Source organism: Pelodiscus sinensis, chromosome 2, assembly GCF_049634645.1.
Source record: "Pelodiscus sinensis isolate JC-2024 chromosome 2, ASM4963464v1, whole genome shotgun sequence".
Lineage (NCBI taxonomy): Eukaryota > Metazoa > Chordata > Testudines > Trionychidae > Pelodiscus > Pelodiscus sinensis.
The window spans coordinates 130,372,404-130,395,646 of NC_134712.1; the positions used below are offsets into that span (position 1 = coordinate 130,372,404).

Below are 23,243 nucleotides of genomic sequence, written 5' to 3' on the forward strand. Positions count from 1 at the left end.
GGTTCAAAAAGATGATCTTTGGTCATAGTGTGCAATCATATTTGCACAGAAATACAACACACTGAAATAGCCCAATTCAAGTATATGTCACTCTCTGCATACTCCATGTCCCTGAATTAAAGTGTTTCATCAATGCAAACCACGAAATGCAGTGATTTTGCACAATCCGATTCAGATTGCAGCCCTGGTAACAGAGATGTTTGGAAAATACAAGCCATTCCAAAAAGGTTACATTTGTTTTTTGAATCCACTTCAGTCTGTTTTTCTTGCATTAATACAGGCAGTCCCCGGGTTACGTACAAGATAGGGACTGTAGGTTTGTTCTTAAGTTGAATCTGTATGTAAGTCGGAACTGGCGTCCAGATTCAGCCGCTGCTCAAACTGATCAGTTTCAACAGTGGCTGAATCTGGACACCAGTTCTGACTTACATACAGATTCAACTTAAGAACCCCAGGCATCCCCAAGTCAGCTGCTGCTGAAACTGATCAGCGGCTGATTCCAGGAAGCCCGGGGCAGGGGCTTCCTGTAGTCAGCCGCTGATCAGTTTCAGCAGCGGCTGACTTGGGGACGCCTGGGGCAGAGCAGCTGGGGTGCTGCTGGGTTGGTCCAGTAGCGCCGCCACTCCTCGGCGCTACTGGACCAACCCAGCAGCACCCAAGCTGCTCTGCCCCAGGCGTCCTGATTCAGCCGCTGGGGTGCTGCCCGGTTGGTCCAGTAGCGCCCAGAGCGGCGCTACGGGACCAACTGGCAGCGCCCCAGCTGCTGTACCACAGGTGTCCGGAGCAAAGCCACGGAGCACGGGGGCAGCGGGACAGCCCAGACGCGTCTGGGCTGTCCGCTGCCCGCGTGCTCCGCGGCTTTGCTCTGCTTTTCCCTCCCGTCCCCCTGGTCTGCAGACCAGGGGGATGGGGGGGGGGGAAAGCAGAGTCAAGCCGCGGAGGACACGGTCAGCTGACCGCGCGCTCCGCAGCTTGGCTCTGCTTGGCTCTGCTTTGCCCCCCCCCCCCCCCCGTCCCCCTGGTCTGCAGACCAGGGGGACGGGGGGGGGGGGGGGCAAAGCAGAGCCAAGCAGAGCCAAGCCGCGGAGCGCGAGATCAGCTGACAGCTCAGACGTGTTCCGCCGCTTTGCTTCCTCTCCCTGGTCTGCTGGAGACCAAGGAGAGGAACGGCCCCGTTCGTAACTGCGGATCCGACGTAAGTAACTTGGGGACTGCCTGTACAATAATCAGGGCTCGCAGAACTGCGGCACAGATCGTTCTGCGCATGGGCAGATCGCCCCAATTCCAGCTCTTCCGGGTTGTAATCTATTTGCCGTGGGTGAGTAGATTACATAGTTTGTCAAGCCCTTACAATAATGCATTCCTTTACATTAAAATTTTTGTTTTGTTTGTTCCCTGTATACAGCAGGACAGTAGTCATTCTTATTTTGTCCATCCATAAACCCACTAATTTTTACAAAAAACTGCCTCATACCAGTTAATAGAGAACAATAATAAGTTTTACCACTAAGACTTTGTTAGTTTCTCAACATATAATGCAGAGTGAGAGTGTGATAAATAAAACTAAATTACAGTGCACTGACAAATTAAATTGCATGATACATGTTTTGTTGCCTCTATGACTAATCTGCAAATCTGGTTTCCTCCAGTTGCTAGTATAAATTAGGGGGCTTTTTTTACTATGGCCCTGATCCTACAAAGTATCCAAGCATGTGCATAACTTTAATCAAATTTTGTTGCAGTGGTGTAGCTCCTTAGAGGATCAGTGACAGTCAAGAAAAGGACATTTTAAAGATGTCATTGTGCTGCTCATGTGCTTAAAGTTTCATATGTCGTGTGAAAATGCTTTTGTGGATTGAGGCCTAAAAGAAGAAATGCATTTGCTGTTCCTATTTCTCTGTTCTTATGTCTTTCAAATGCTAAAGGCTGTAAAACTCAGTTGTGTAATTCATCTCCTTCAGATTCTGGTTCACCAATAAAAATCAAGTTCAAACTGAAAGAAATATTTTCTTTCAGACTGCAATGGAAGTGATGCAGTTCAGCAAGGAGGAGGTGCGAGAAGTTCTTAGGCTGCTAGCTGGCATTCTGCATCTAGGGAACATTGAATTTATCACTGCTGGTGGGGCACAGGTGTCCTTCAAAACAGGTGAGATTGTTATGGGATGAGGAAATGTCCATTATTGATTAATAGCAGTGTTGGAAACCACACAGGACAACAAAGTCTCTGATTCCTTTCAGGGTCTGTGAAAGATGGTTTAAATGCCATTGTTTTATGTAAATTAAATGAATTACTATTTGGAGGGCAGAACTGTCACCGCTGTCTACTTTCCATTTTCTTTACTTTATGGATTTCATAGCATTCTGTGTTGTTTCACTCAGTTTTCAGTGTACAGTTAGTCAAGTTTCCCTTCTTAGTTGTGTGGGTGCTTCATTGAGTAATGGAGGAAATGAGCAAATTTTAAGAAATAGGAAAAAAGAGATGTTATATCCCTAACAAATTAGCAAGGATGTTCAGGGACAGATGAAAATCCTGAAAACATTTAACTGATAGAATTATGTGTAGTATTGAAGAGGAGCTGGTGGTTGTGGTACATGCAGGTACCAATGACATAGAGAAGGGTAGGAGAGAGACCCTGGAGGCCAAATTTAGGACCTCAGTGGTAGTGATAAGATATTGAAATCTAGGACCTCAATGGTAGTGTTCACTTAAATGCTTCCAGACCAACAGAATGCTTACAGACTGGCAGAAGTACAGGGTCTCAGTGCGAGGATGAGATGATGGTGTAGGGAGGAAGGGTTTAGATTGATTAGGAACTGGGGAAACTTTTGGGAAAGGGAGAAGCCTATAACAGGAAGGATGGGCTCCACCTAAACCAAAATGGAACCAGCTTGCTGGGATTTAAAATTAAAAAGGTTGTTGAGCAGTATTTAAACTAAGGGCTCGGGGAAAGCTGACAGGTGCAGAGGAGCACATGTATCAGACAAAGATGGTCTATAAATAGAGATTCCCTATGTCCTAGTGAAGAGAGAGGATGGAAGATGATAAAATATGGATAAGAGTTGATGAGAAACAGTCAAATGAAAAAACTCCATTCAGTCACATGATGTAATAGTTTTTAAAGTGCTTACAAGTCTAGATAAGAAGATGGGTGAACTTGTATTAAATGAGGATAGTGCTAAAATAGACATCATAGAAGCTTGGTGAAATGAGGATAATCAATGGGACACACTAATGCCAGAGTACAAAAGTTATCTGAAGGGCAGAACAGGTTCTGCTGGTGGGGGAGCGACATTGTATATGAAAGAAAGCAGAGAATCAAATGATGTAAAAATCTTAAATGAACCAAACTGTTCTATAGAGTCTCTATGGATAGTATTTCCATGCTCTAATAATCTGAATATAGCAGTAGGGACATATCACCAACCTTCTGACCAGGATGGTGACAGTTACTATGAAGTGCTAAGGGAGATTAGAGAGGCTATAAAATAAACTCAGTAATAGTGGGGGATTTCAACTATCCCCTTATTGACTGGGTGCACGTCACCTCCAGACGGGATGCAGAGATCAAATTTCTTGATACCTTAAATGACTGCTTCTTGAGCTGCTGGTTCTGGAACCTACAAGAGGAGAGGCAATTCCTGATTTAGTCCTAAGTGGAGTGCAGGATCTGGTCCAAATGGTGAATATAGCTGGCCTTGTTTGGAAATAATGGCCGGAATATAATTAAATTTAACATCCCTATGGTGGGAAAAACACCACAGCAGCCCAACACCGTGGAATTTAATTTCACAAAGGGAAACTACACAAAAATGAGATTAGTTAGAAATTAAAATGTACAGTGCCCAAAAGTAAAATACATGCAATCTGCATGGAAACTTTTCAGTCACCAAAATAATGGCTCAACTTAAATGTATACCCCAATTTTTAAAAAAACCCACACACACAAAGAGAAGCAAAAAAGTGCCCACCATGGCTTAACAACCAAGTAAAAGAAGCAGAGAGTGATAAAAAGGCATTGTTTAAAAAGTGGAATATAAATGCTAGTGAGAAAAATAGAAAGGAGCATAAACTCTGGCAAATGAAGTATAAAATTATAATTAGGAAGGCCAAAAAGGAATGTGAAGAACAGCTAGGCAAAAACTTAAGTACAGTAAAACTCCAATGGCCCGGCACTCCTGATGGTCCGGCACCATCAGGAGCCCGGAAGTGCTCCGGGCAGCCGGACCATTGGAGCTGCTCTGCCCCCAGGTTCTCTGATTCAGCCGCTGCTAAAACTGACCAGTGGCTGAATCGGGGACGCCTAGGGCAGAACAGTTGGGACGCTACCAGGTTGGTCCCATAGCGCTGACCTTCGGGGCTGCAGGACCCAACCCGACAGCGCCCCAGGTGTCCCCAATTCAGCTGCTGCTGAAACTGACCAGCGGCTGATTCCAGGAAGCCTGAGGCAGAGCTGCTCTGCCCCGGCTTCCGGGAATCAGCCCCTGATCAGTTTCAGCAGCGGCTAACTTGGGTACACCTGAGCAGGTGGGGTGCTGCCGGGTTGGTCTCACAGCGCCAAGGGTTGGCGCTACCAGACCAACCCGGCAGCGCCCCAGCTGCTCTGCCCCAGGCATCAGGATTCAGCCGCTGTAGGAACTGACCAGCGGCTGACTCCAGGAAGCCCGGGGCAGAGCAACTCTGCCTCGGGCTTCCTGGAGTCAGCTGCTGATCAGTTTCAGCAGCGGCTGACTTGGGGACACCTGGGGTAGAGCAGCTGGGGTGCTGCCGGGTTGGTCCAGTAGCGCTGCACCTCGGCGCTGTGGGACCAACCTCGCAGCGCCCCAGCTGCTCTGTCCCAGGCGTCCTGATTCAGCCGCTGCTGAAACTGACCAGAGGCTGACTCCAGGAAGCCCGGGGCAGAGCAGCTCTGCCTCGGGCTTCCTGGAGTCAGCCGCTGATCAGTATCAGCAGCGGCTGACTTGGGGACACCAGGGGCAGAGCAGCTGGGGTGCAGCCGGGTAGTTCCAGTAGCGCCGAGGGGTGGCGCTGTGGGACCAACCCGGCAGCACCCCAGCTGCTCTGCCCCTGGCGTCCCCAAGAGCACCTGGGGTGTTGCCGGGTTGGTCTCGCTGCACCAAGGGTCGGCGCTACCGGACCAACCCGGCAGCACTCCAGCTGCTCTGCTGCAGGCGTCCCCGATTCAGCCGCTGCTGAAACTGACCAGCAGCGGCTGAATCAGGGACGCCTGGGGCAGAGCCGGACTATCAGAAGGGGGGGCTATGAGGGGTCTGGGGTGGCATCCCCCCCACCCCAGATCCCTCATAGCCCCCCCTTCCGATAGTCCGGCAAATCTGATAATCCGGCACCCCCTGGGTCCTAAAGGTGCTGGATTATCGGAAGTTTACTGTAGTAGAAAAACATTTTTTAAGAACATCAGAAGCAGGGGCCCTGCTAAACAATCAGTGGGGCCACCGGACAATTGAGATTCCAAAGAAATGTTCAAGGACAATGAGCTTGTTGTTCAAAAACTAAATAAATTCTTTGCATTGGTCTTCATGGCTGAGGACACGAGATTGGTTTAGGTTTGGAAATCTTTCTTTTTAGGTGACAAATCTAAGGAACTGTCTCAGATTGAGGTGTTACTAGAGGAGGTTTTGGAACAACTTGATATGTTAACAATAACAAGTCACCAGGACCAGATGGTATTCTCCCAAGAATTCTGAAAGAACTCAGATGTGAAATTGCAGAACTACTCTTTGTGGTCTGTAACCTGTCCTTTAAATCATCTTCTGTTCCAAATGACCTGGAGGATAGCTAATGTGACACTAATTTTCTAAAAGGGCTTCAGAGATGATCTTGGTAATTACAAGATGGTAAGTCTGACTTCAGTACTGAGCAAATTGGTTGAAACTATAGTAAAGAACAGAATTGTCAGACACATAGATGAACATAATTTGTTGGAGGGAAAGCCAATATGTTTTCTGTAAAGGGAAATCATGCCTCACCAATCGACTAGCATTCTTGGAGGAGGTAAACAAGTATGTGGACAGGGAGGTTCCAGTGGATAAAGTTTAGGTGGATTTCCAGAAAGCCTTTGACCAAGTCCTTCACCAAAGGCTCTTAAGTAAAGTAAGCTGTCATGGGATAAGAAGGAAGGTCCTGTCATGGACTGATAACTGGCTAAAAAACAGGAAACAAAGGGTAGGAATAAATGGTTAGTTTTCAGAATGGAGAGGGGTAACTAGTGGTACCCTATTCAGCATATTCATAGATGATCTGGAGAGAGGGGTAAACAGTGAGGTGGCAAAGTTTGCAGATGATAAAAATCTTGCTCAAGATAGTTAAGTCCAAAGCCGACTGTGAAGAGCTTCAAAAGAGTTCAGAAAACTAGGTGACTGAGCACCAAAATGGCAAATGAATTTTAATGTTGATAAATACAAAGCAATGCACCTTGGAAAACATAATGCCAATTACAGGCAGTCCCCGACTTACGTGGATCCGACTTATGTCGGATCCGCACTTACGAACGGGGCTTTCTCGCGCCAGAGGTCGGGGCGAGAAAGCCCCGTTCGTAAGCTGCTCCGGTGCCCCTGGTCTGCTGGAGACCATCTCCAGCAGACCAGGGGCACCGAGCGGGTTCCCACGCTTCTGAGGCTTTGCCAGAGCAAAGCCTCAGAGGCGCGGGGAACCGCCGCTGCTGCCGCTTCAGTCTGGGTGCCTGTGGTCTGCTGGGGACCGTCCCCAGCAGACCACAGGCACCCAGACTGAAGCGGCAGCAGCGGCGGTTCCCCGCGCCTCTGAGGCTTTGCTCTGGCAAAGCCTCAGAGGCGCGGGACCCCCCGCGGCTGCGGCTTCAGTCCGGGAGCCTGTGGTATGCTGGGTACCGTCCCCAGCAGACCACAGGCACCCAGACTGAAGCCGCAGCCGCGGCGGGGTCCCTCGCCTCTGAGGCTTTGCCAGAGCAAAGCCTCAGAGGCGCGGCACCCCGCTGCCGCTGCGGCTCTGCTCCCCGTGTCCCTGGTCTGCTGGGAGGGGGGGGGCGCAGCTAGTGTGTCCCTCCCCCCCCCCCAGCAGACCAGGCTTTTGTTTTGGACTCTGGGGCAGAGCAGCTGGGGCGCTGCCGATTGGTCCTGCAGCACCCGCTCTGGGCGCTACTGGACCAACCCGGCAGCACCCCAGCTACTCTGCCCCAGGCGTCCCCAAGTCAGCTTCTGCTGAAACTGACCAGCACTGACTACAGGAAGCATGAGGCAGAGTTGCTCTGCCCCGGGCTTCCTGGAATCAGCTGCTGATCAGTTTCAGCAGCAGCTGACTTGGGGACGGCTGTGACTCTTATTGCCTCTGTATAAACCCACACTATGCCCATATCTTGAATATTGTGTACAGATGTGGTTGCCTCATATAAAAAAAGATGTCTTCGCATTGAATATAGTGCAGAAAAGGGCAACAAAAATTATTAGGGATATGGAATGGCTGCCATATGAGAATAATTTAATAAAACTGGGACATCTCTGCTTGGAAAAGAGATGGCTAAAGGGGGATATGATAAGGTCTATAAAACCATGACTAGCTTGGAGAAAGTAAATAAGAAAGTGTTATTTACTTGTTCCCATAATTAGCCGGGATGGGCAGGGATGGTGTCCTTAGAAGCTGGAAATAGGCAACAGTGGATGGATCACCTTTTCATTCACTCCCTCTGGGGCACCTGGCATTGGCCACTGTCAGGAGACAGGATACTGAGCTGTGTGGACCTTTGGTCTGACTTGGTATGGCTGTTCTTATGTACTTAACTGTGAAGGGTGGCTGATGGGAGCCAGGTGTGGTTCCCTGATTAAGGGCTGCCGGCCTCCAGTGGAAATTAGAACAGGAGTGGAGCTCAGTGGTTAGGGTGACCATCCGTCCTGTTTTTACTTAAGGGCTGTTCCCGGCATCCCAACTTTTTTTTTTAAAGGGCACATTTTTCCATATTTCCCCCTCAGCAGGGGGCAGAGAGGAGCAGCCAGAATTCAGGGCTTCAGCCACTGAAGTCCCAGCACCAGTCGCTCCTCTCCCCGCCCCACCCAGCATGTTGCATGGTTGAACTTCATCCCTGCAGTGGAGGAAGGAACTGCCAGCACCTGAAGTTTCAGCTGCTGCAGCCCCGACTGCCAATGGCTCCTTTCGTCAACTATTCTGGGGCTATAGCCCCAAGCACCCCCAAATGCTGGTGGCTCCTTTCCCCCCACCCCACCCTGTGGGGCTGGAGCACCGAATGCTGGCAGCTCTCCCCCCCCCCCCCCAATACGGGGCTGGAGCCCTGAGTGTGCCCCTCCCCTCAGGACTGAAGCCCCAAGCACCAGCAGCCCCTCTCTTGGTGTCCCATATTTGGCTTGGGGAAATACAGTCACCCTATCAATGGTACCCACAGTCTCTTCTCTTAAGCTGGAGATGAAAGGGGCTGATGTAGAAGGAACATACATCACCTCTGCTAGCACTTTGCACTTCAGCATGGTAGAGAATCCAACTCATATTTTTCTAATTTCTGTCAGAAGCAGCTATGTGGCTGCTTGTACTTATAGTAGGTTACAAAATGTTGAGAGAATTGTCTTTCCACATACCTGTGTGTATTTATTTTTGCCTCCTTTTTTGCTAGCTCTGAGTAGATCTGCAGAGTTACTTGGGCTGGACTCAACACAACTGACTGAAGTATTGACACAGAGATCAATGATACTCAGGGGAGAAGAAATCTTAACACCTCTCAGCATACAACAGGTAAAGATATACCATTCTGGATTTATTTTTAACAAAACAATTGAGGTGGACCTCCAGCTGATGTAAAACCAGCATAGTGTTCCATTGAGGTCAAGGACTACAATGAACTGATAGCTTGAAGCATGTATAAGGACTTGTCTGCTCAGGGGCACTGAGAAAAATTAATCTGAATTAACAAAATTTGAATGAAAGGGGTCTTCATTCTGTGTCCTAAAAGGAACTTAATTTGCTTTAACTAAACCAGTTTTAATTCTCATCTTTGGTCAGTGGGGATTAATGTTCTTCAACAACCCCAAGTAGACAAACCCTAAGAAGCTGATGTTAAAATTTTAGTCAGATACTTTGTTAGGGAGTATCGGTGGGGGAGTAGCCGTATTAGTCTGTATCTGCAAAAAATAAAAATGCCGGAAAAGAGCGTCTACACTGGCCCCAATCCTCCGGAAAAAAGCCCTTTTCCGGAGGATCTCTTATTCCTACTTTGAAGTAGATGAAGGTGCTTTGAAGTAGGAATAAGAGATCCTCCGGAAAAGGGCTTTTTTCCGGAGGATCGGGGCCAGTGTAGACGCTCTTTTCCGGCTTTTCTAAAAGCCGGAAAAAAGCGGTGGACATTTTTATTTAAATGCCGCGGGGGATATTTAAATCCCCCGCAGATTTCCCTATTACGACCTGTGAAATTAGCATGCCCCTTTCGGAAAAGGGGCCAGTGTAGACGAGCCCTAACAGATTTATTTGGGCATAAGCTTCCATGGGCAGAAATCCACTTTCTCAGATAAATCTGAGCATGGGGTTACATTCCTGACCATGCTGGCTAATGACCATTGATATTCTCCATGAACTGACCTACTTCTTTTTTAATGCAGATATATTTTCATCCATGGCAATGAGTTCCATAATTAATTGCATATTGTGTGAAAAAGTACTTCCTCTTTATTTGTATTAAACTTGCTGCCTGTTAATTTTATCGGGCAACTACTAGTTTGTGAAACTGTGGAAAAACACTTAAATAGCACTTTTCACTTTTTCCGCACTTTTCATTTTTTCCACACCATTCATGATTTTATAGATCTCTATAGAAGAGCAGGAAACCCTTCCTTTAAGGTTACATGACACTTTTCAGTATAACGACCGTGTTTTTAGTTGCCTATGACTTTGTCAGACTGAACCATTTGGATTAAAATTTCCCAAGCAAGATGCCTATCCATGCTCAGTTTATTCTGGAAAGTTTCAGCAAAATATGATTCAATGATTTCTGAGAATGAGATTAGGGAAAAGTGTACATTCCTAAATATGTTAAATATAAAGGAGCCAAATTTAGGTAGCACAGGTACTCTTAATTGCATTATTTTGTAATTTTTGAATGTTTGACTTTGAAACCTTAGCTTATTTTTAAATTTAATACAAATACTGAATTATAACTCACAGTGGATCACAGTTAGTGATTTAATCGTAATCAATTTGATGAAAATATGAAACTGTATGGTATTCTTCACTGCACTGTGGAAAGGACGCTGTATAAAGGACACTGGTAAAATGTGATTTCTAAGTAAGTTATTATGCTGTGTATTACCTATCTAATGCAGGCGGTGGATAGCAGAGATTCTGTGGCAATGGCACTTTACTCCCAGTGTTTTGCATGGGTTATTAAAAAAATCAACAGCAGGATCAGAGGCAAAGAAGATTTCAAGTCCATCGGAATTCTAGATATATTTGGATTTGAAAACTTTGAGGTATGTTCCAAAAAATTGCTGAGAATTAATTCTTTAATTTGTATCTATGCCATTGTTCAACAATTCCACATAATTTCTCTGGAACTGGATTATCAAATGTTTTATGACTCAAAACAAATCAGTTTATCCTTTACAAAACAAATGTTTTTTGAAGTATTTACTTTTAAATGTCTGGTCTTTTAGGTTAATCGTTTTGAGCAGTTCAATATTAACTATGCAAATGAAAAGCTTCAGGAATATTTCAACAAGCACATTTTTTCCTTGGAGCAACTGGAATATAGCAGGTAAGAATTAAAGCTGGAGTTTGAAAGGTGCCTAGGGAAGAGAAATACTCTAATCTATGAAATTCATGTGCCCTAGTCCCATGAGCACCTTTTAAAAATCCAGGCCTATAGCTGAATATCATTTTAGAAACCAATTGATTTTAATTTTACTTGGCATAGCAAAAATATACCCTGAACATGTTTGTAATTAAGAATAAAATGCCCCCTCTTTCTTTATACTAGAGAAGGACTAGTTTGGGAAGATATTGACTGGACAGACAACGGAGAGTGCCTGGACCTTATTGAAAAGGTAATAAAATATTTGATATTGTGGGATGTCTGGATAAATGACTATATTCTCAAGGGCTGTGTCTAGACTGGCAAGTTTTTCCACAAAAGCAGTTGCGGAAAAGCGCATCTAGATTGGCACGGACGCTTTTCCGCAAAAAATGCTTTTGCTCAAAAGCGTCCGTGCCAATCTAGACGCTCTTTTCTGCAAATGCTTTTAACGGAAAACTTTTCCGTTAAAAGCATTTGCAGAAAATCATGCCAGTCTAGATATAGCCAAGGTGTTTTCATTATTTGAGTGAGCAGGAGTTTTAAAGCAGTATATGATCTTAAATTTCTTTTCCTAAATGTAGAATTTTGCTTTTCAGTGTGTCTAGTCTTCTTTTATTGCCTATATTCCCCCCTGCCACAGTGTCTCCAGGTCACTTTTTCAATTTAGTTCTGTCTTGCTGTGTTTTTATTAGCACCTCTCCCCTAGATTTGTTTCATCAATAAAACTGATTATGATTTAACAAATACCAAAAGCAAAAACAAAAAACAAAAAGCCCTACACCCCACAGAACATGGAACGGCATGAAACAGTTTCAAGGAGTGTTGATATGTATGAATGCATATGGTTTTGATTGGGTCTAGAGAAAGGTGATTCAAGTGATCTATTCAAGTGCTTTCCTTGGAATCAGTAACTCATTATTTTCTGTCCCCGCTCAATAGTGACTCTGGGGCACAGGACAGGCTACTTAAACTCAGCATCCCATACAGTAGAACTATACCAGCTGCCCACTTCCTAAGGGTGTTGTGAGAATTAATCAATGTGTGTAAAGTACTTATAAAAGATTAGATGTGGTGGTGTTTATTATCATTTGTATTCAGCTGGTTTTAAAAGATTCTGGGAACCTTAAAAGAGCCTGAGATCAGGAGGCAATCATCAGTAACTGACTTAAAAAAGACACTGGTTTCACCACGGACAGAAGCAGCTTGGTGTACCACTTTGAGGTGTTCCTCAAACCTCAGGCTGAGAATACTTGTGCAAATACCACATGGCAATTTCTAGAGATTCAGAATACAGCTCCAATTGAACTATTGGCTCACCCAAAGCAAATAAATCCCCTTCACTTAAACAATGACTTTGTACTAAAAAAGTACTTCAGTGTCTGCTTTTTCCTCCATTGTTTTATCTTTACCTACTTTATGTTCCTTTTCTCTAACAGTGTTATAACTTCCTGTGAGAATTTTATGGTATAGTGGTTCATTTATGTTCTCTTGATGCATTCTGTTTGACAGTATCTTAAAGGCTATTTTCACACATATACAAGAACTTTCCAAGCTATTGGAAAGATCACGTAAATGCCGTATGAATTAATTCAGCTTTGTTCTCTTTATTTTTACTGATCTAGAAACTTGGTCTGCTAGCACTGATCAATGAAGAGAGCCATTTTCCTCAAGCAACTGACTCCACCTTGTTGGAAAAGTTACACTCCCAACATGCTGTATGTTGTATTCTAATTTATTTTGTGTGTCATTTGTAAGGTTCTTTGTTTCTACAGATGTTTGTGATTCATATGCTCGGATGTGTAATATTCCAATACATATTAGGCATAATTCTATTTCTGGTAAAATCAGTGACCAAGTCATTTGCTTTAGTGGAAGCAAGATGGAGTTTTTTATCTGAAAATTCACAATCTGGATGTAGGGTTGCCAGATGGTTGAACCAAAAATACCGAACCCCCTCTCCCCCCCAAAAAAACACCGGGAAAAAAATTTTGTTGAAGAAAAAAAAAAGAGACTTATTAAGCAATAAATAAATAAATAATAAAACAGCATGGCCCCTTTCAGAGTGAATGCAGTCAGAATAAGAATAGGAACAGGGGAGTGGTTGAGCACTAAGACCCAGTGGAGGCATTGCTTCCCTTTGGTTTTTTTGCTGGCAGCCATTTTGTGTTCTTAGAACTTAGGGTACGTCTAGACTACATGTCTCTGTCACCAGAGGCATGTAGATTAGGCTACCTGGCATAGGAAAATGAAGCGGCGATTTAAATAATTGCCGCTTCATTTAAATTTACATGGCTGCCGCGCTGAGCCGACAAACAGCTGATCAGCTGTTTGTCGGCTCAGCGCGATAGTCTGGACGCGCGGGTGTCGACATCAAAGGTATTTGTCGACCACCCAGGTAAGCCTCCTGGGATGAGGTTTACCTGGGTGGTTGACAAATACCTTTGATGTCGCCACCTGCGCGTCCAGACTATCGCGCTGAGCCGATAAACAGCTGATCAGCTGTTTGTCGGCTCAGCGCGGCAGCCATGTAAATTTAAATGAAGCGGCGATTATTTAAATCGCCGCTTCATTTTCCTATGTCTGGTAGCCTAATCTACATGCCTCTGGTGACAGAGGCATGTAGTCTAGACGTATCCTTAGCTCCCCTGCAGAACCAAGTAAGCATGCTTTTGGGGGGCTGGGAGTGTTGGGGGTCAGGCACTGAGTGTTTGTAGGGTTGCCAGGTGTCTGGTATTTTCGCCTCCTGGCTGGGAAAAAATCAGAAAATACTGGACATTTTAGGTGTCCGGTATTTTCTGAAGTTTTTTACTGGACAGGAGCTGAAAATACCAGACTGTCCGGGTCAATACCAGACACCTGGCAACCCTATGTGGATGTAGAAACTTTCATATGCATAGATAAGTACTAGTAGACTTACCTGGTGCTGCCCAGGTCCATCAGGCTGGCAGTGTGGGAGTTGCAGGACTCAGGGCATTATGGATGGGGTGTAGAGATGCAAGAGAGAGGGTTGGGAGGTGAAAAATGGAGCATGGTGTGGAGACCCATCCTGCACGGGCCTTTTCTTTCCTCCCCCAGCCCTCCCCAATGGCCAACAAGGGCCTTTTTTCTCCTCCCAGCCCCCTTCTCCAGCCACCAGGGTCCTCTTCCCCCAACACTATGGCCAAGGGCTAGGAGGGGTGAAAGGATTTGGAGCAAGGGGGCTAGTTACTTGGTATGCTGGTAGGCAAGATGGCAGAGCCCCAGCACTGCTGGCTACTCCTTTGTTTGTACTGTTGCCCTCAGTGGACACTCTGCAGCATAGCTCTCCCCTGCAGGCTCATTGCCTCCAGTGGCCACTATCATATCAGGTCCTTTGGAACAGTAACCCTCCCTTTGCATGTTATGGAAAACAGCTGGGGCTTCTGGTTGTCCTGGTACAACCAAAATTTTCTTGAAGTTAGGAAAAGAAGAAGCTGCACATCAAATTTACCTTTTGGGAGAAGTTCTTGAACAAATGGACACACAGACAGAAACCTTAAAATACACACATGTATATTTATGAAAAGGTAGTGAAATAGGCCAGATGCTAATCTCAACTATACCAATGTAAATCCAGAGTAACTCTATTACTTTTCCAGCGTTATTCCAGATTTGCAATGATATAACAGATTGGAATTTGGCCCACTGTCAATTATTTGACAATGTCTGTCTTCCATATTTAGATGATTATTACCTTTATAGTACAAGGGCCCCTTTAATGCTAAGTGAAGATGGGGGAGGTAATATCTTTTATTGGACCAACTTCTATTGGCAAGAGAGATGAGCTTTCAAGCTACACAGAGCTCTTACTCAGACCTTGGAAAGATGTGCCCGAGTAAAAGCTCAAAAATTTGTTTCTCTTGCCAGCAGATGTGGATCCAATAAAAGATATTACACACCCACCTTGTGTCTCTAATATCCTGGGACCAACTTGGTCACAACAAATACTTTGATACAAGAATAATGCTGTGTTCACAACCATCTAACCTCACAGCAGCCAGTTAAAACAAATCCTTCTTATCCACTGTGTGATCACTGATCACTTTGCCAAATGGTTTATGGTTAGTCTAATGTCTTTTAGTGTACTATAAATCTCCCATTACTGTGTTCGAAGCAGCTCCAGATTAACAAATCTTATTACCGAGCCTACATCAAGACTGCAGGCTTCTTTCAGAAGACGCTTTTCTTCTAGAAAAACTTCTTTCAAAGGAGAGCATCCACACAGTCAAAGTGCATTGAAAAAGTGATCTGCTTTTTCAAAAGATAGCATCCACATTGATTGGATGCTCTCTTGCATTTCAGGTGTGAGTACTATGGATGGAGTGGCCAGTAGGGCACTTGTACTTTTTCCTGGCGGCTTCTTATTTTGGAAAAAAATGCCTTTTCCCCATCCACACACGCCTTTTTCGAAAGAGCTCTTTTGGAAAAAGGCTTCTTCCTCATAGAAAGAGGTTTACCACTGTTGGAAAAAATCCTGCGTTCTTTTGACTTTCTATATACTATATGCTTTCTGTATTGCAGTGTGGACATAAATGTAGTTTTTCCAGAAAAACTCGGCAGTGTAGACATACCCCAATATAGAAATGGTTGATTGTTCTTAGAGCATTGACTTTTTAGGATGTTCAATGTAAGACAGTGGTTTGGACAAATTTAGGTTGACAACAAATTGGCCCTTTACATGGATTTCATTTGCTTTCCCCACTGAATTCCTTAAATGTTTTTATTCTTCCTTAAATTAGAACAATTCCTTTTATGTGAAACCAAGAGTCGCTGTTCACAACTTTGGAGTGAAACACTACGCCGGTGAGGTAACTTTCTTTTTGTCATTTGGTAAAATGCTTCCAAATAGTGTGTCAGAATCACAGCCACTTATACATTAACTGAAAGATTCTGTTCCCTCAATGGTCTTTATGCTACTGCCTTTGTGAGAGCTACTTTAATGACTGCACTTTTTATTTGAGCCTGTTCTGCTCTTTACTAGGTCCAGTATGATGTCAGAGGAATCTTAGAGAAAAACAGAGATACTTTCAGAGATGATCTCCTAAACTTGTTACGTGAAAGCAAGTATGTTGGTGCATCCTGCAATGGTCTTGGGTGGTACCACATGTCTGGATTTCAATGAGAGTTGAGAGCAATGCATATAGCATAGGATGGGACATTTACTGAGGACAAGTGAGCATTATACAAGTGGCCAAGGAGATAGGAACTTAGTAAATGTCTCTTTTGAACAGTTCTAAATATAATACCACTTGACCATTTTGGGCCAGATTCTGATTCCCTTGTCAGAGTATCTTATTTCTAGTGATTGTAGTGTGTCTATTAGAGGAGAGAGGTACTACTCAGTCTGAGTAAATGTATTAGAATCTGGCCCATGATACTTCATGTTTTTTGGGTGCTTTACCAAACATATATGTAATTTTTTTTAAAGTGTGTCTCATGAGGCCTGATGTTGCATTTCTTGCACTTTCATGACCCCTACTTTCTTGGAGTTTTGGTGCACATGGAATTGAAGACTAGGCCTGTGGACTTTCTGTTCATTGTTTGTACAGTGCCTACCTCTGTGGGGTCCTTGTCTGGGAGGAGGGTTCCTTGGTTATACAGTAGCACAAATAAAGACAACAGCAATATAGTAAGCGATTCACAGGGAGATTTCCAGGGATTTAATTGGATATGTCCTGTTGAAAGTTGGTGGGACTTGTGCTGCTCCTAATTCTCAGGTGCTTCAGAAATTCCCTTTTAATGAATTCCCTAGTTAATATGTTCTGTTTTCATGTTATGCCTGAGGTAATATGTGTGTGTCTCAAAATATGCAGACAAATGCAATAGGAAAATTATAGCCATAGGGTCTGATTGTCTTCTCAGTTACCCATGTCAATCAGGAACAATTCTAGTCAAGTCAGCGGTTATGTTGTCAAAGTGGTGTTAGGGGCTTCCTATAGTCCTCAGTTAATATACATATAACACCCAAAATTAAGAGCTGAAGCTTAAGTTCCCACACACAGTTATTTCTACGCTGGTGAAAAGCAAACAGTAAATATTAGTTGGTCTTCACTCTGATGTAGAATATATTACGGTCTATTGGTTGCATAATGATGAAGTAAAAAGTGATAAAGATGACAAGATTCCTATCCAAGGGGGAATGTCGAAAATGTAGTGTGTGGCATTTGGACTATTATTCCTTGATCTCACAGAACAAATGATACATTTGAAAGTCCTGTGGCTAATTGTTACTGAGAGTTAAAGGAGAAGCAATAGGAGTTACTTTTCTTTAAAGAGCAAAGCTTGCTCTGGATTGTACTGTGGTAAATTTTGTGGAGTCTTGGGATATTTCATAAACATTTTTCTTTCAGAATTGATTTTATTTATGATCTGTTTGAACACACTTCAAGTCGCAACAACCAAGACACCCTTAAATGCGGAAGTAAACACCGGAAGCCCACTGTCAGCTTACAGTTCAAGGTTCGTTAATATGTCCTTTCACCCGCTCTCAGCACCTGATAGATGATAAATAATCAGTAGTCAATCCAAATGCCAGTGGTTGGGCTGGGGGTGTATGTCCGTAGAAACTTTAAAATGTTGAAAATCTTTTGTACCAAAATGTTGCCTCTTTCTGTATAAAACTTCCATTACCTTGTGAAAAAGTTGACTTGACATGACAAAGAATTGTTGCTTCCCATTCATTTACTTGTTCTTGTTTTAACCTGCCTTCTGCTTCTCTCTCCCCCTCCTTCCTGGCCTCTTTCCCATATGCTAGACCCATCATACTTCATAGATTTTTGTCTGTCTTTCTCCCCATCTTGCTTAGTTTCTATTTCTGTCACTGGTTCCTTCGCTTTCACTTAGGCCTGGTGTACAGTAGAAAATTAGGTTGGTATAATTGCATTGCTCAGGGGCAGGGAAATATGCACGCCCTTGAGCAATGCAGTTAAACTGACCTAACCCCAGTATAGACAGCACTAGGTCAGTGGGAGACTTCCACCATCATCCAGGTTCCATGGCACCAGTCTCCCTTTGAGGCTCCACTGTCTCTGGAGACTTGATGCAGTCTCCCAGGTTACTTCTGGTGCTCCTGCAGCAAGTCCTTCCTCTTTGGCTTCCAGCCCAGACTGAGCTGAGCTGCTTCCTTTTATATTGCCCCAGCACCTGGAGCATGCCCAGTCTGGCTGGAGGGATGGGTCTTCCTCTGCCCACAGAATTTTAACCCCTTCTGTCCCAGGGCAGAGTATGTATAGGTCATGGTAAGGTAGGTCCTCCTTGGTGTACCTCTCAGATTCAATTCAGTTGTGAAACCTTTGCTGCCCTCTTTACCTCTGTCACTTGCCCTCTTATGAAGGAAGTGACAGAAGCCATAATGCTGGATGTGGAGAACCTCAGTGCGCAAGAACATCAAGTTCCTTCCTCCTTATAATCACACTGTCCACCTGCACAATCCTGGGTTTCATTTACTTCTGGGAGCTTGCGGGTTAGTCTTTACTGGGACTGGTCAGCAGCTGCAAGTTGTGATGAGTTAGTAGCTCAACAGCAATATAGGATCTTGAATCCTTGTTTCTAAACCAACTGTGCTTCCAGAAGGTTGCAAGAAAGGTGGAAAAACTCACTGGATTGCATGCCAGTTTGTTGGTTTGGGCCAAAATTCCTTCCTGAGCCCTTAAAACAGGCAGTTGGTAAGCCCCACAGCACCGTAATTGGCAAAACTGCTAATTTTCTACTAAGGGGAAAGAGGACAGGACAGCTAACCAGAGGTAAGCCCTGGCTCAGTTTTAATAGGCAAAGACCTAGGGCAAGGTGCACAGCAGCCAAACACCTGGTCCGTTTCCCTTTGCCTAACTAATTGCCAAGCAGAGAACTAAAGGGGAGAGTTGAGGAATGGAGGAGACAGCCCTTGCCCCCTCTCCCCCCACTACATGTGTGTTTTGGATTTTCTCATTCCCTTCTACTCAGGGTTTATATATCAGGGTTTATTTATCCCTTGGGTTTAAACAATGCATTTTTTTTTTACTGAAAGTGATTATTCTTCTGTGAGGATTGCTCATGTCAATTCCAAGTAAGTGTGTGTGCACCACACGGACAGTTGTTGGTACTGCTAGGGGAAAAACCCTCCATCAGGCCTAGGAATTGTGGAGGAAATAGACCTGATTGTTGCCATCCTCTTCTGAGAGGAGCCATCTTGGATGTCATTGCCACTGATGAAAACAATTTCAAACTCCACAAGGGGATTGGAGAGAAAACACTTTGTGCCCTCTAAAGGCTATGAGTACTTATACACTCACTCACGACTGGGCACATTTGTTGCGGATGCTGCCAATGCTAAGGAGACACACTCCAAAATCAAAAGGCGAGAAAATGCTGGACCTCTTTGGCTGTAAGGTCTATTCTACTGGGGGTGCCAGCTTAGGTTCTCCAATCAGCAAGTGGTACTCAGCCGCTATAACTTCAGTTCTTGGACCTGTTTGTCCATGTTTAAAGAGTTCCTTCTGAGTTTGGGGCTCTGATTGAGGAGGGGAAAATTATAACAAGAACCTCCTTAAATACCTTGTTGGTCTCAGCAGATTCTGCCATCTGCTCAGTGTCCATAGGCATTGTGATGAACAGGAGTTCATGGCCAGAGGTCTCTGGCCTCTCACTGGAGGTTCAGCAGACCATTTGTGTCTTGCCCTTCATTGGCTCGGGGCTCTTTGCCAAACAGACTGATTCTATGCCTGAAGGAGAGTAGGGCAACCTTGAAAACTCTGCACCTTCATATGCCAGCCTTATAGAGGAAGCATCCTTGGGGACCCTATGGGTATTCCTGGGTTAGAGTACTTGGGAGGGACAAGCCAGCATAGCCGGAAAATGAATATTACTGGACCAGAGCCCCAGTGGCTGGCAGCCCAGCGATAGGTTCCGCCGAGAGTTGGAGCCTGGAGGGATGGGGGCGCGGCAGCAAATGGAGTAGCATTGACTTCCCCTGGCCTGGCAAACTCCCCAGTTCTGGCACCATCAGAACCTGACTGGTCCTGAACAGAAATGTCAAACCAGTTTTATGTCCCTGCAAATATCTTTACATCCATCCTCCAGTGTCGCCTCTGGTCCTGCCTGCTGTGAAAGGGGAAACAGGACCACATCAGTAGGTGAGGATTTGCCTGTCTCCCCTGCCTTTAACAACTGTATTTTTACATCAAAAGCTAAGAATGGGACACTTCCAGCCCCCTTAATTAGTCTTATTTGCACCAGTCCTACAATTGACAGGTATTTTGTGCTGTTACATCTCTTGGTTTCTGTTATTTTTGTTAGTCTATAAGGTGCCACGGGACTACTCGTTGTTTGTTATTACTGAAAGAAGTTAGCAAAAATAGTATCACCTTCTCCCATTTTTCCCAGCTTTTCTGTTTTGTACATTTGCAAGCGCTTTGTATATCATCAATTTCACTGTTTTCCCTCTCTTGATGAAGAGACACTTGAAAGAAAGATTAGATCAACAAGTACACAGAAGAACCTAGATATTCTTCCAAAAGTTCTTTAAAATGTAACATTAAAAAGTTAAACATTAGAATTTCAGAAACAAGGTTTAAAAAGATCGATGAACAAAATTCATTTTGAGAGTTTATTTGTAACAAAGACATTCATATGTGTTTTACTAAGTGTAGCTGTATTTTATAGTGCATGCTTCTCCATTAAATAAAATTCCTATAGTATTTTTAGCAACAAAATTAGATTCTCAAGTTGATGGTTCTTTATAAACAGAGCTTTCTTCATGTTGATCAGTAACTCTTGTCATTACTTTTAAACTAAATGTCAAACAATAGAGCAGTATGTCACCTCTCGTGTATCCCTATGATCAACTCTTGTTCTGGAAAAAAAAAGTGTATGGTTGTGGTTGTAATTTCTATTCTGAATCACTAGGTGTTGCTCTAGAAACTACCTTAAATGCTTAGTTTTGAGCTAGATAAAGCATAGAATTTAAGAAAAATCAACTTATAAAGTACTTTTTTTCTACCTGTGTTTTAGGACTCATTGCACTGCTTAATGGCAACATTAAGTTCCTCTAATCCATTCTTCGTTCGATGTATCAAGCCAAATATGCAGAAGGTAAGTTTTAAAACTGCATCTATCTTGGTTGCAAGTACCTATGGTCCAATGCTCCATATCTTGTATGGTAATTTATACCTATGCAAATCATAATAATCATAATAATATCATTTTGGACTCACTTTCATGAGTGTAATTGACTCCAAAAAAACATGGCATGTTCTGGAGAAATCTCCAGACTTCTACCACTCTTGTGCCTGGTTTGGTTTGGTTTATTTATTCATTTATTTATTTGGGAAGCGGGTTATTTCACATGCGGGGTATACAACAAGTATAATAATTACTACAGTGAAATATGTTTAAGCAACTACCCAAAGAATGGACAAAAATCAGTTACAGTACTGACATTTTAATAAAAAAAGATAGAGCAGAATTGTGCTCAGTGCATTTGGGGATTTTATGGGAATAGTCTTTTATGACAGGACATTGTCAAATAAAGTCACTTGTAGATTTCACAGTTTGTGCTGTTGTTGTTCTGCTTGGTACAATTTAATTTTAAGAAATACTGTTTATTTCCAACTTGCAATCTAGTAATTTGGGAGCTTTCCTTTGCTGTATTTTTTTGACTATCTGACACTCAAACTTTCAATTTCTGCAAAATGCCAGGTGAAGTAATGTTTGGTTTTATGTTGTAGTTCTGAGACACTTATGTACTTAAAACAGGAAAAATTGTCAATCAGTTTAAAAAAAATTAATGTTCACTATGCCAAGTTGCCACATATGCCATGGCTAGTAGAAAGCAATAATGAGGCCTATCAAAACATTAGAATATGGGTCCTTCTAGGAAATAAAAAAGTTGGAGTCTTAGGAGTCATTTAATCTAACGTTGTTGCCCTGATCCTACAATGTCAAAGAATTCCTTTTCATTTGTCCATCATAGTGGGTTATCTAATGCTGAAAATGGAACAAGCAAAGACTTTAACTAATGCTAAGCCTTCACAGTGTAGTTTGGAGACTGTAGCTAAAGATTATTACTTTGTAATACAACCCTGATTTTTCAGGACTATAAAACATCAAGGAATTTCATTAGATGCCACTAAAGATTCTGAGTATCCTTTAAGTTTTTCTTTAAGGGGAAAACTTTAACCTAGACTATCGGGTTTCAAATGACATTCTGTGATGCTTCCCATGTAATATCTGGGTGTTGTGGGGAAATTGTTCAGCCCTGTTAGGGGGGCCAGTTGCCTATATGCTGAAATGCCCTGATGCTGGCTCTGAGTACACATAAAAACCTCTCAGCTTGGCATATACGCCAGTGGCTTGGACCACTGGGGCCCACTTAGTCAAGTGCCTGCACAGCACTGCTCAGGGAGGTATTCATGCACCTAGGACTACTCTCCTTTGCTGCAAGGACCCACAGAGACCTGATCAAGCCCCTCTTCTATTGCCACTTGGGAATAAGAGGGACCCTACTGTATCTTCTTGCAACCAGGAGCCCTGAGCAAGCTCTGCCCAATGCCAACAAAAGTACGGGGACCCCAAATGGATGGTGCAAGGATGAGTCTCATTGTATTATGCTGCTTGCATCGCATGAGTGCATAATCCTTGCATTTTGCTAGCATGGCTTTTTCATCTCTTAGTGCTATTGCCACAAGGGAAGCGAGTACAAAACACTCTCTACTTCCAGCTCCTGCTGGGTATTGGGAGAATCCTCGGCAGTCCCCTTCTTTCCCTCTTGCTACCACTGTCTTGGAACAACAGGGCCTTGTGTGTAGTGCTCCCTCCTCAGTCTGTCAGTGACACTGAGGTAAGGTGAGAGGGAAAATAAATTAGGGGGAAAGAGTGGGAATTCCAAAGTTAGTAGTTGTTTTCCTTCCATCCTGAAGGCTCTTCCCACTACTCTGACCCAACCTGTACCTCTGATCCAGCATCATATTACGTCCTACACAGTCCTCAACACCCATCAGTCTTACCCTATCCTGCTCACATTTAGTAAAATATGCTGCCATCCTAATCTTTTAATGTATTTATTATAATTAAAAATCCTCACAAGAGGAGAGAGAGAGTTTATTCCCTGGTTTTCTTCTTGCCTTGCTGTGATTGTAAATTTAAGTTAAATCAATGTAAGATAACTTTGCCAAATAATAAGCCCTAGTTAAAGAACTAGATTGCAATTTAGGGTTAGTTACTAAGAAAGGAGTTGAAACCAGCAGAGTGAATTCCTACAAGATTTCATGAAAAAGGGGAAGGGCAGGCAAGCAAAAATTTCTGGCAGTGGCACTTTCCATTCATTTTAAGGTTCCAAAATCAGTGTCAGGAAATTACTGTTTTTAAATTTAACCCATTGTATATTGGCTTTTATTAATCTTTTTTTCCCCTGTAGTAGTAGTTTTGTGAAAGAGTAAAATTGCGCAAGCTAAATTTAAGATTCTTTTT

The 23,243-nt window shown here is 43.6% G+C and overlaps 1 protein-coding gene across 1 annotated transcript in view; it reads left to right on the forward strand.

Moving 5' to 3' along the window:
* The window catches only part of MYO10 (myosin X), a 368,617-nt gene that overhangs the window by 221,461 nt on the left and 123,913 nt on the right, over window positions 1-23,243 (forward strand). Inside the window, exons 10-19 of the mRNA XM_006135809.4 lie at window positions 2,017-2,146; window positions 8,613-8,731; window positions 10,312-10,458; window positions 10,642-10,742; window positions 10,965-11,031; window positions 12,404-12,496; window positions 15,539-15,607; window positions 15,781-15,863; window positions 17,150-17,258; window positions 20,787-20,867. Coding sequence (XP_006135871.2) covers window positions 2,017-2,146; window positions 8,613-8,731; window positions 10,312-10,458; window positions 10,642-10,742; window positions 10,965-11,031; window positions 12,404-12,496; window positions 15,539-15,607; window positions 15,781-15,863; window positions 17,150-17,258; window positions 20,787-20,867 — 999 coding nt within the window. The remainder of the gene's footprint in view (window positions 1-2,016; window positions 2,147-8,612; window positions 8,732-10,311; window positions 10,459-10,641; window positions 10,743-10,964; window positions 11,032-12,403; window positions 12,497-15,538; window positions 15,608-15,780; window positions 15,864-17,149; window positions 17,259-20,786; window positions 20,868-23,243) is intronic.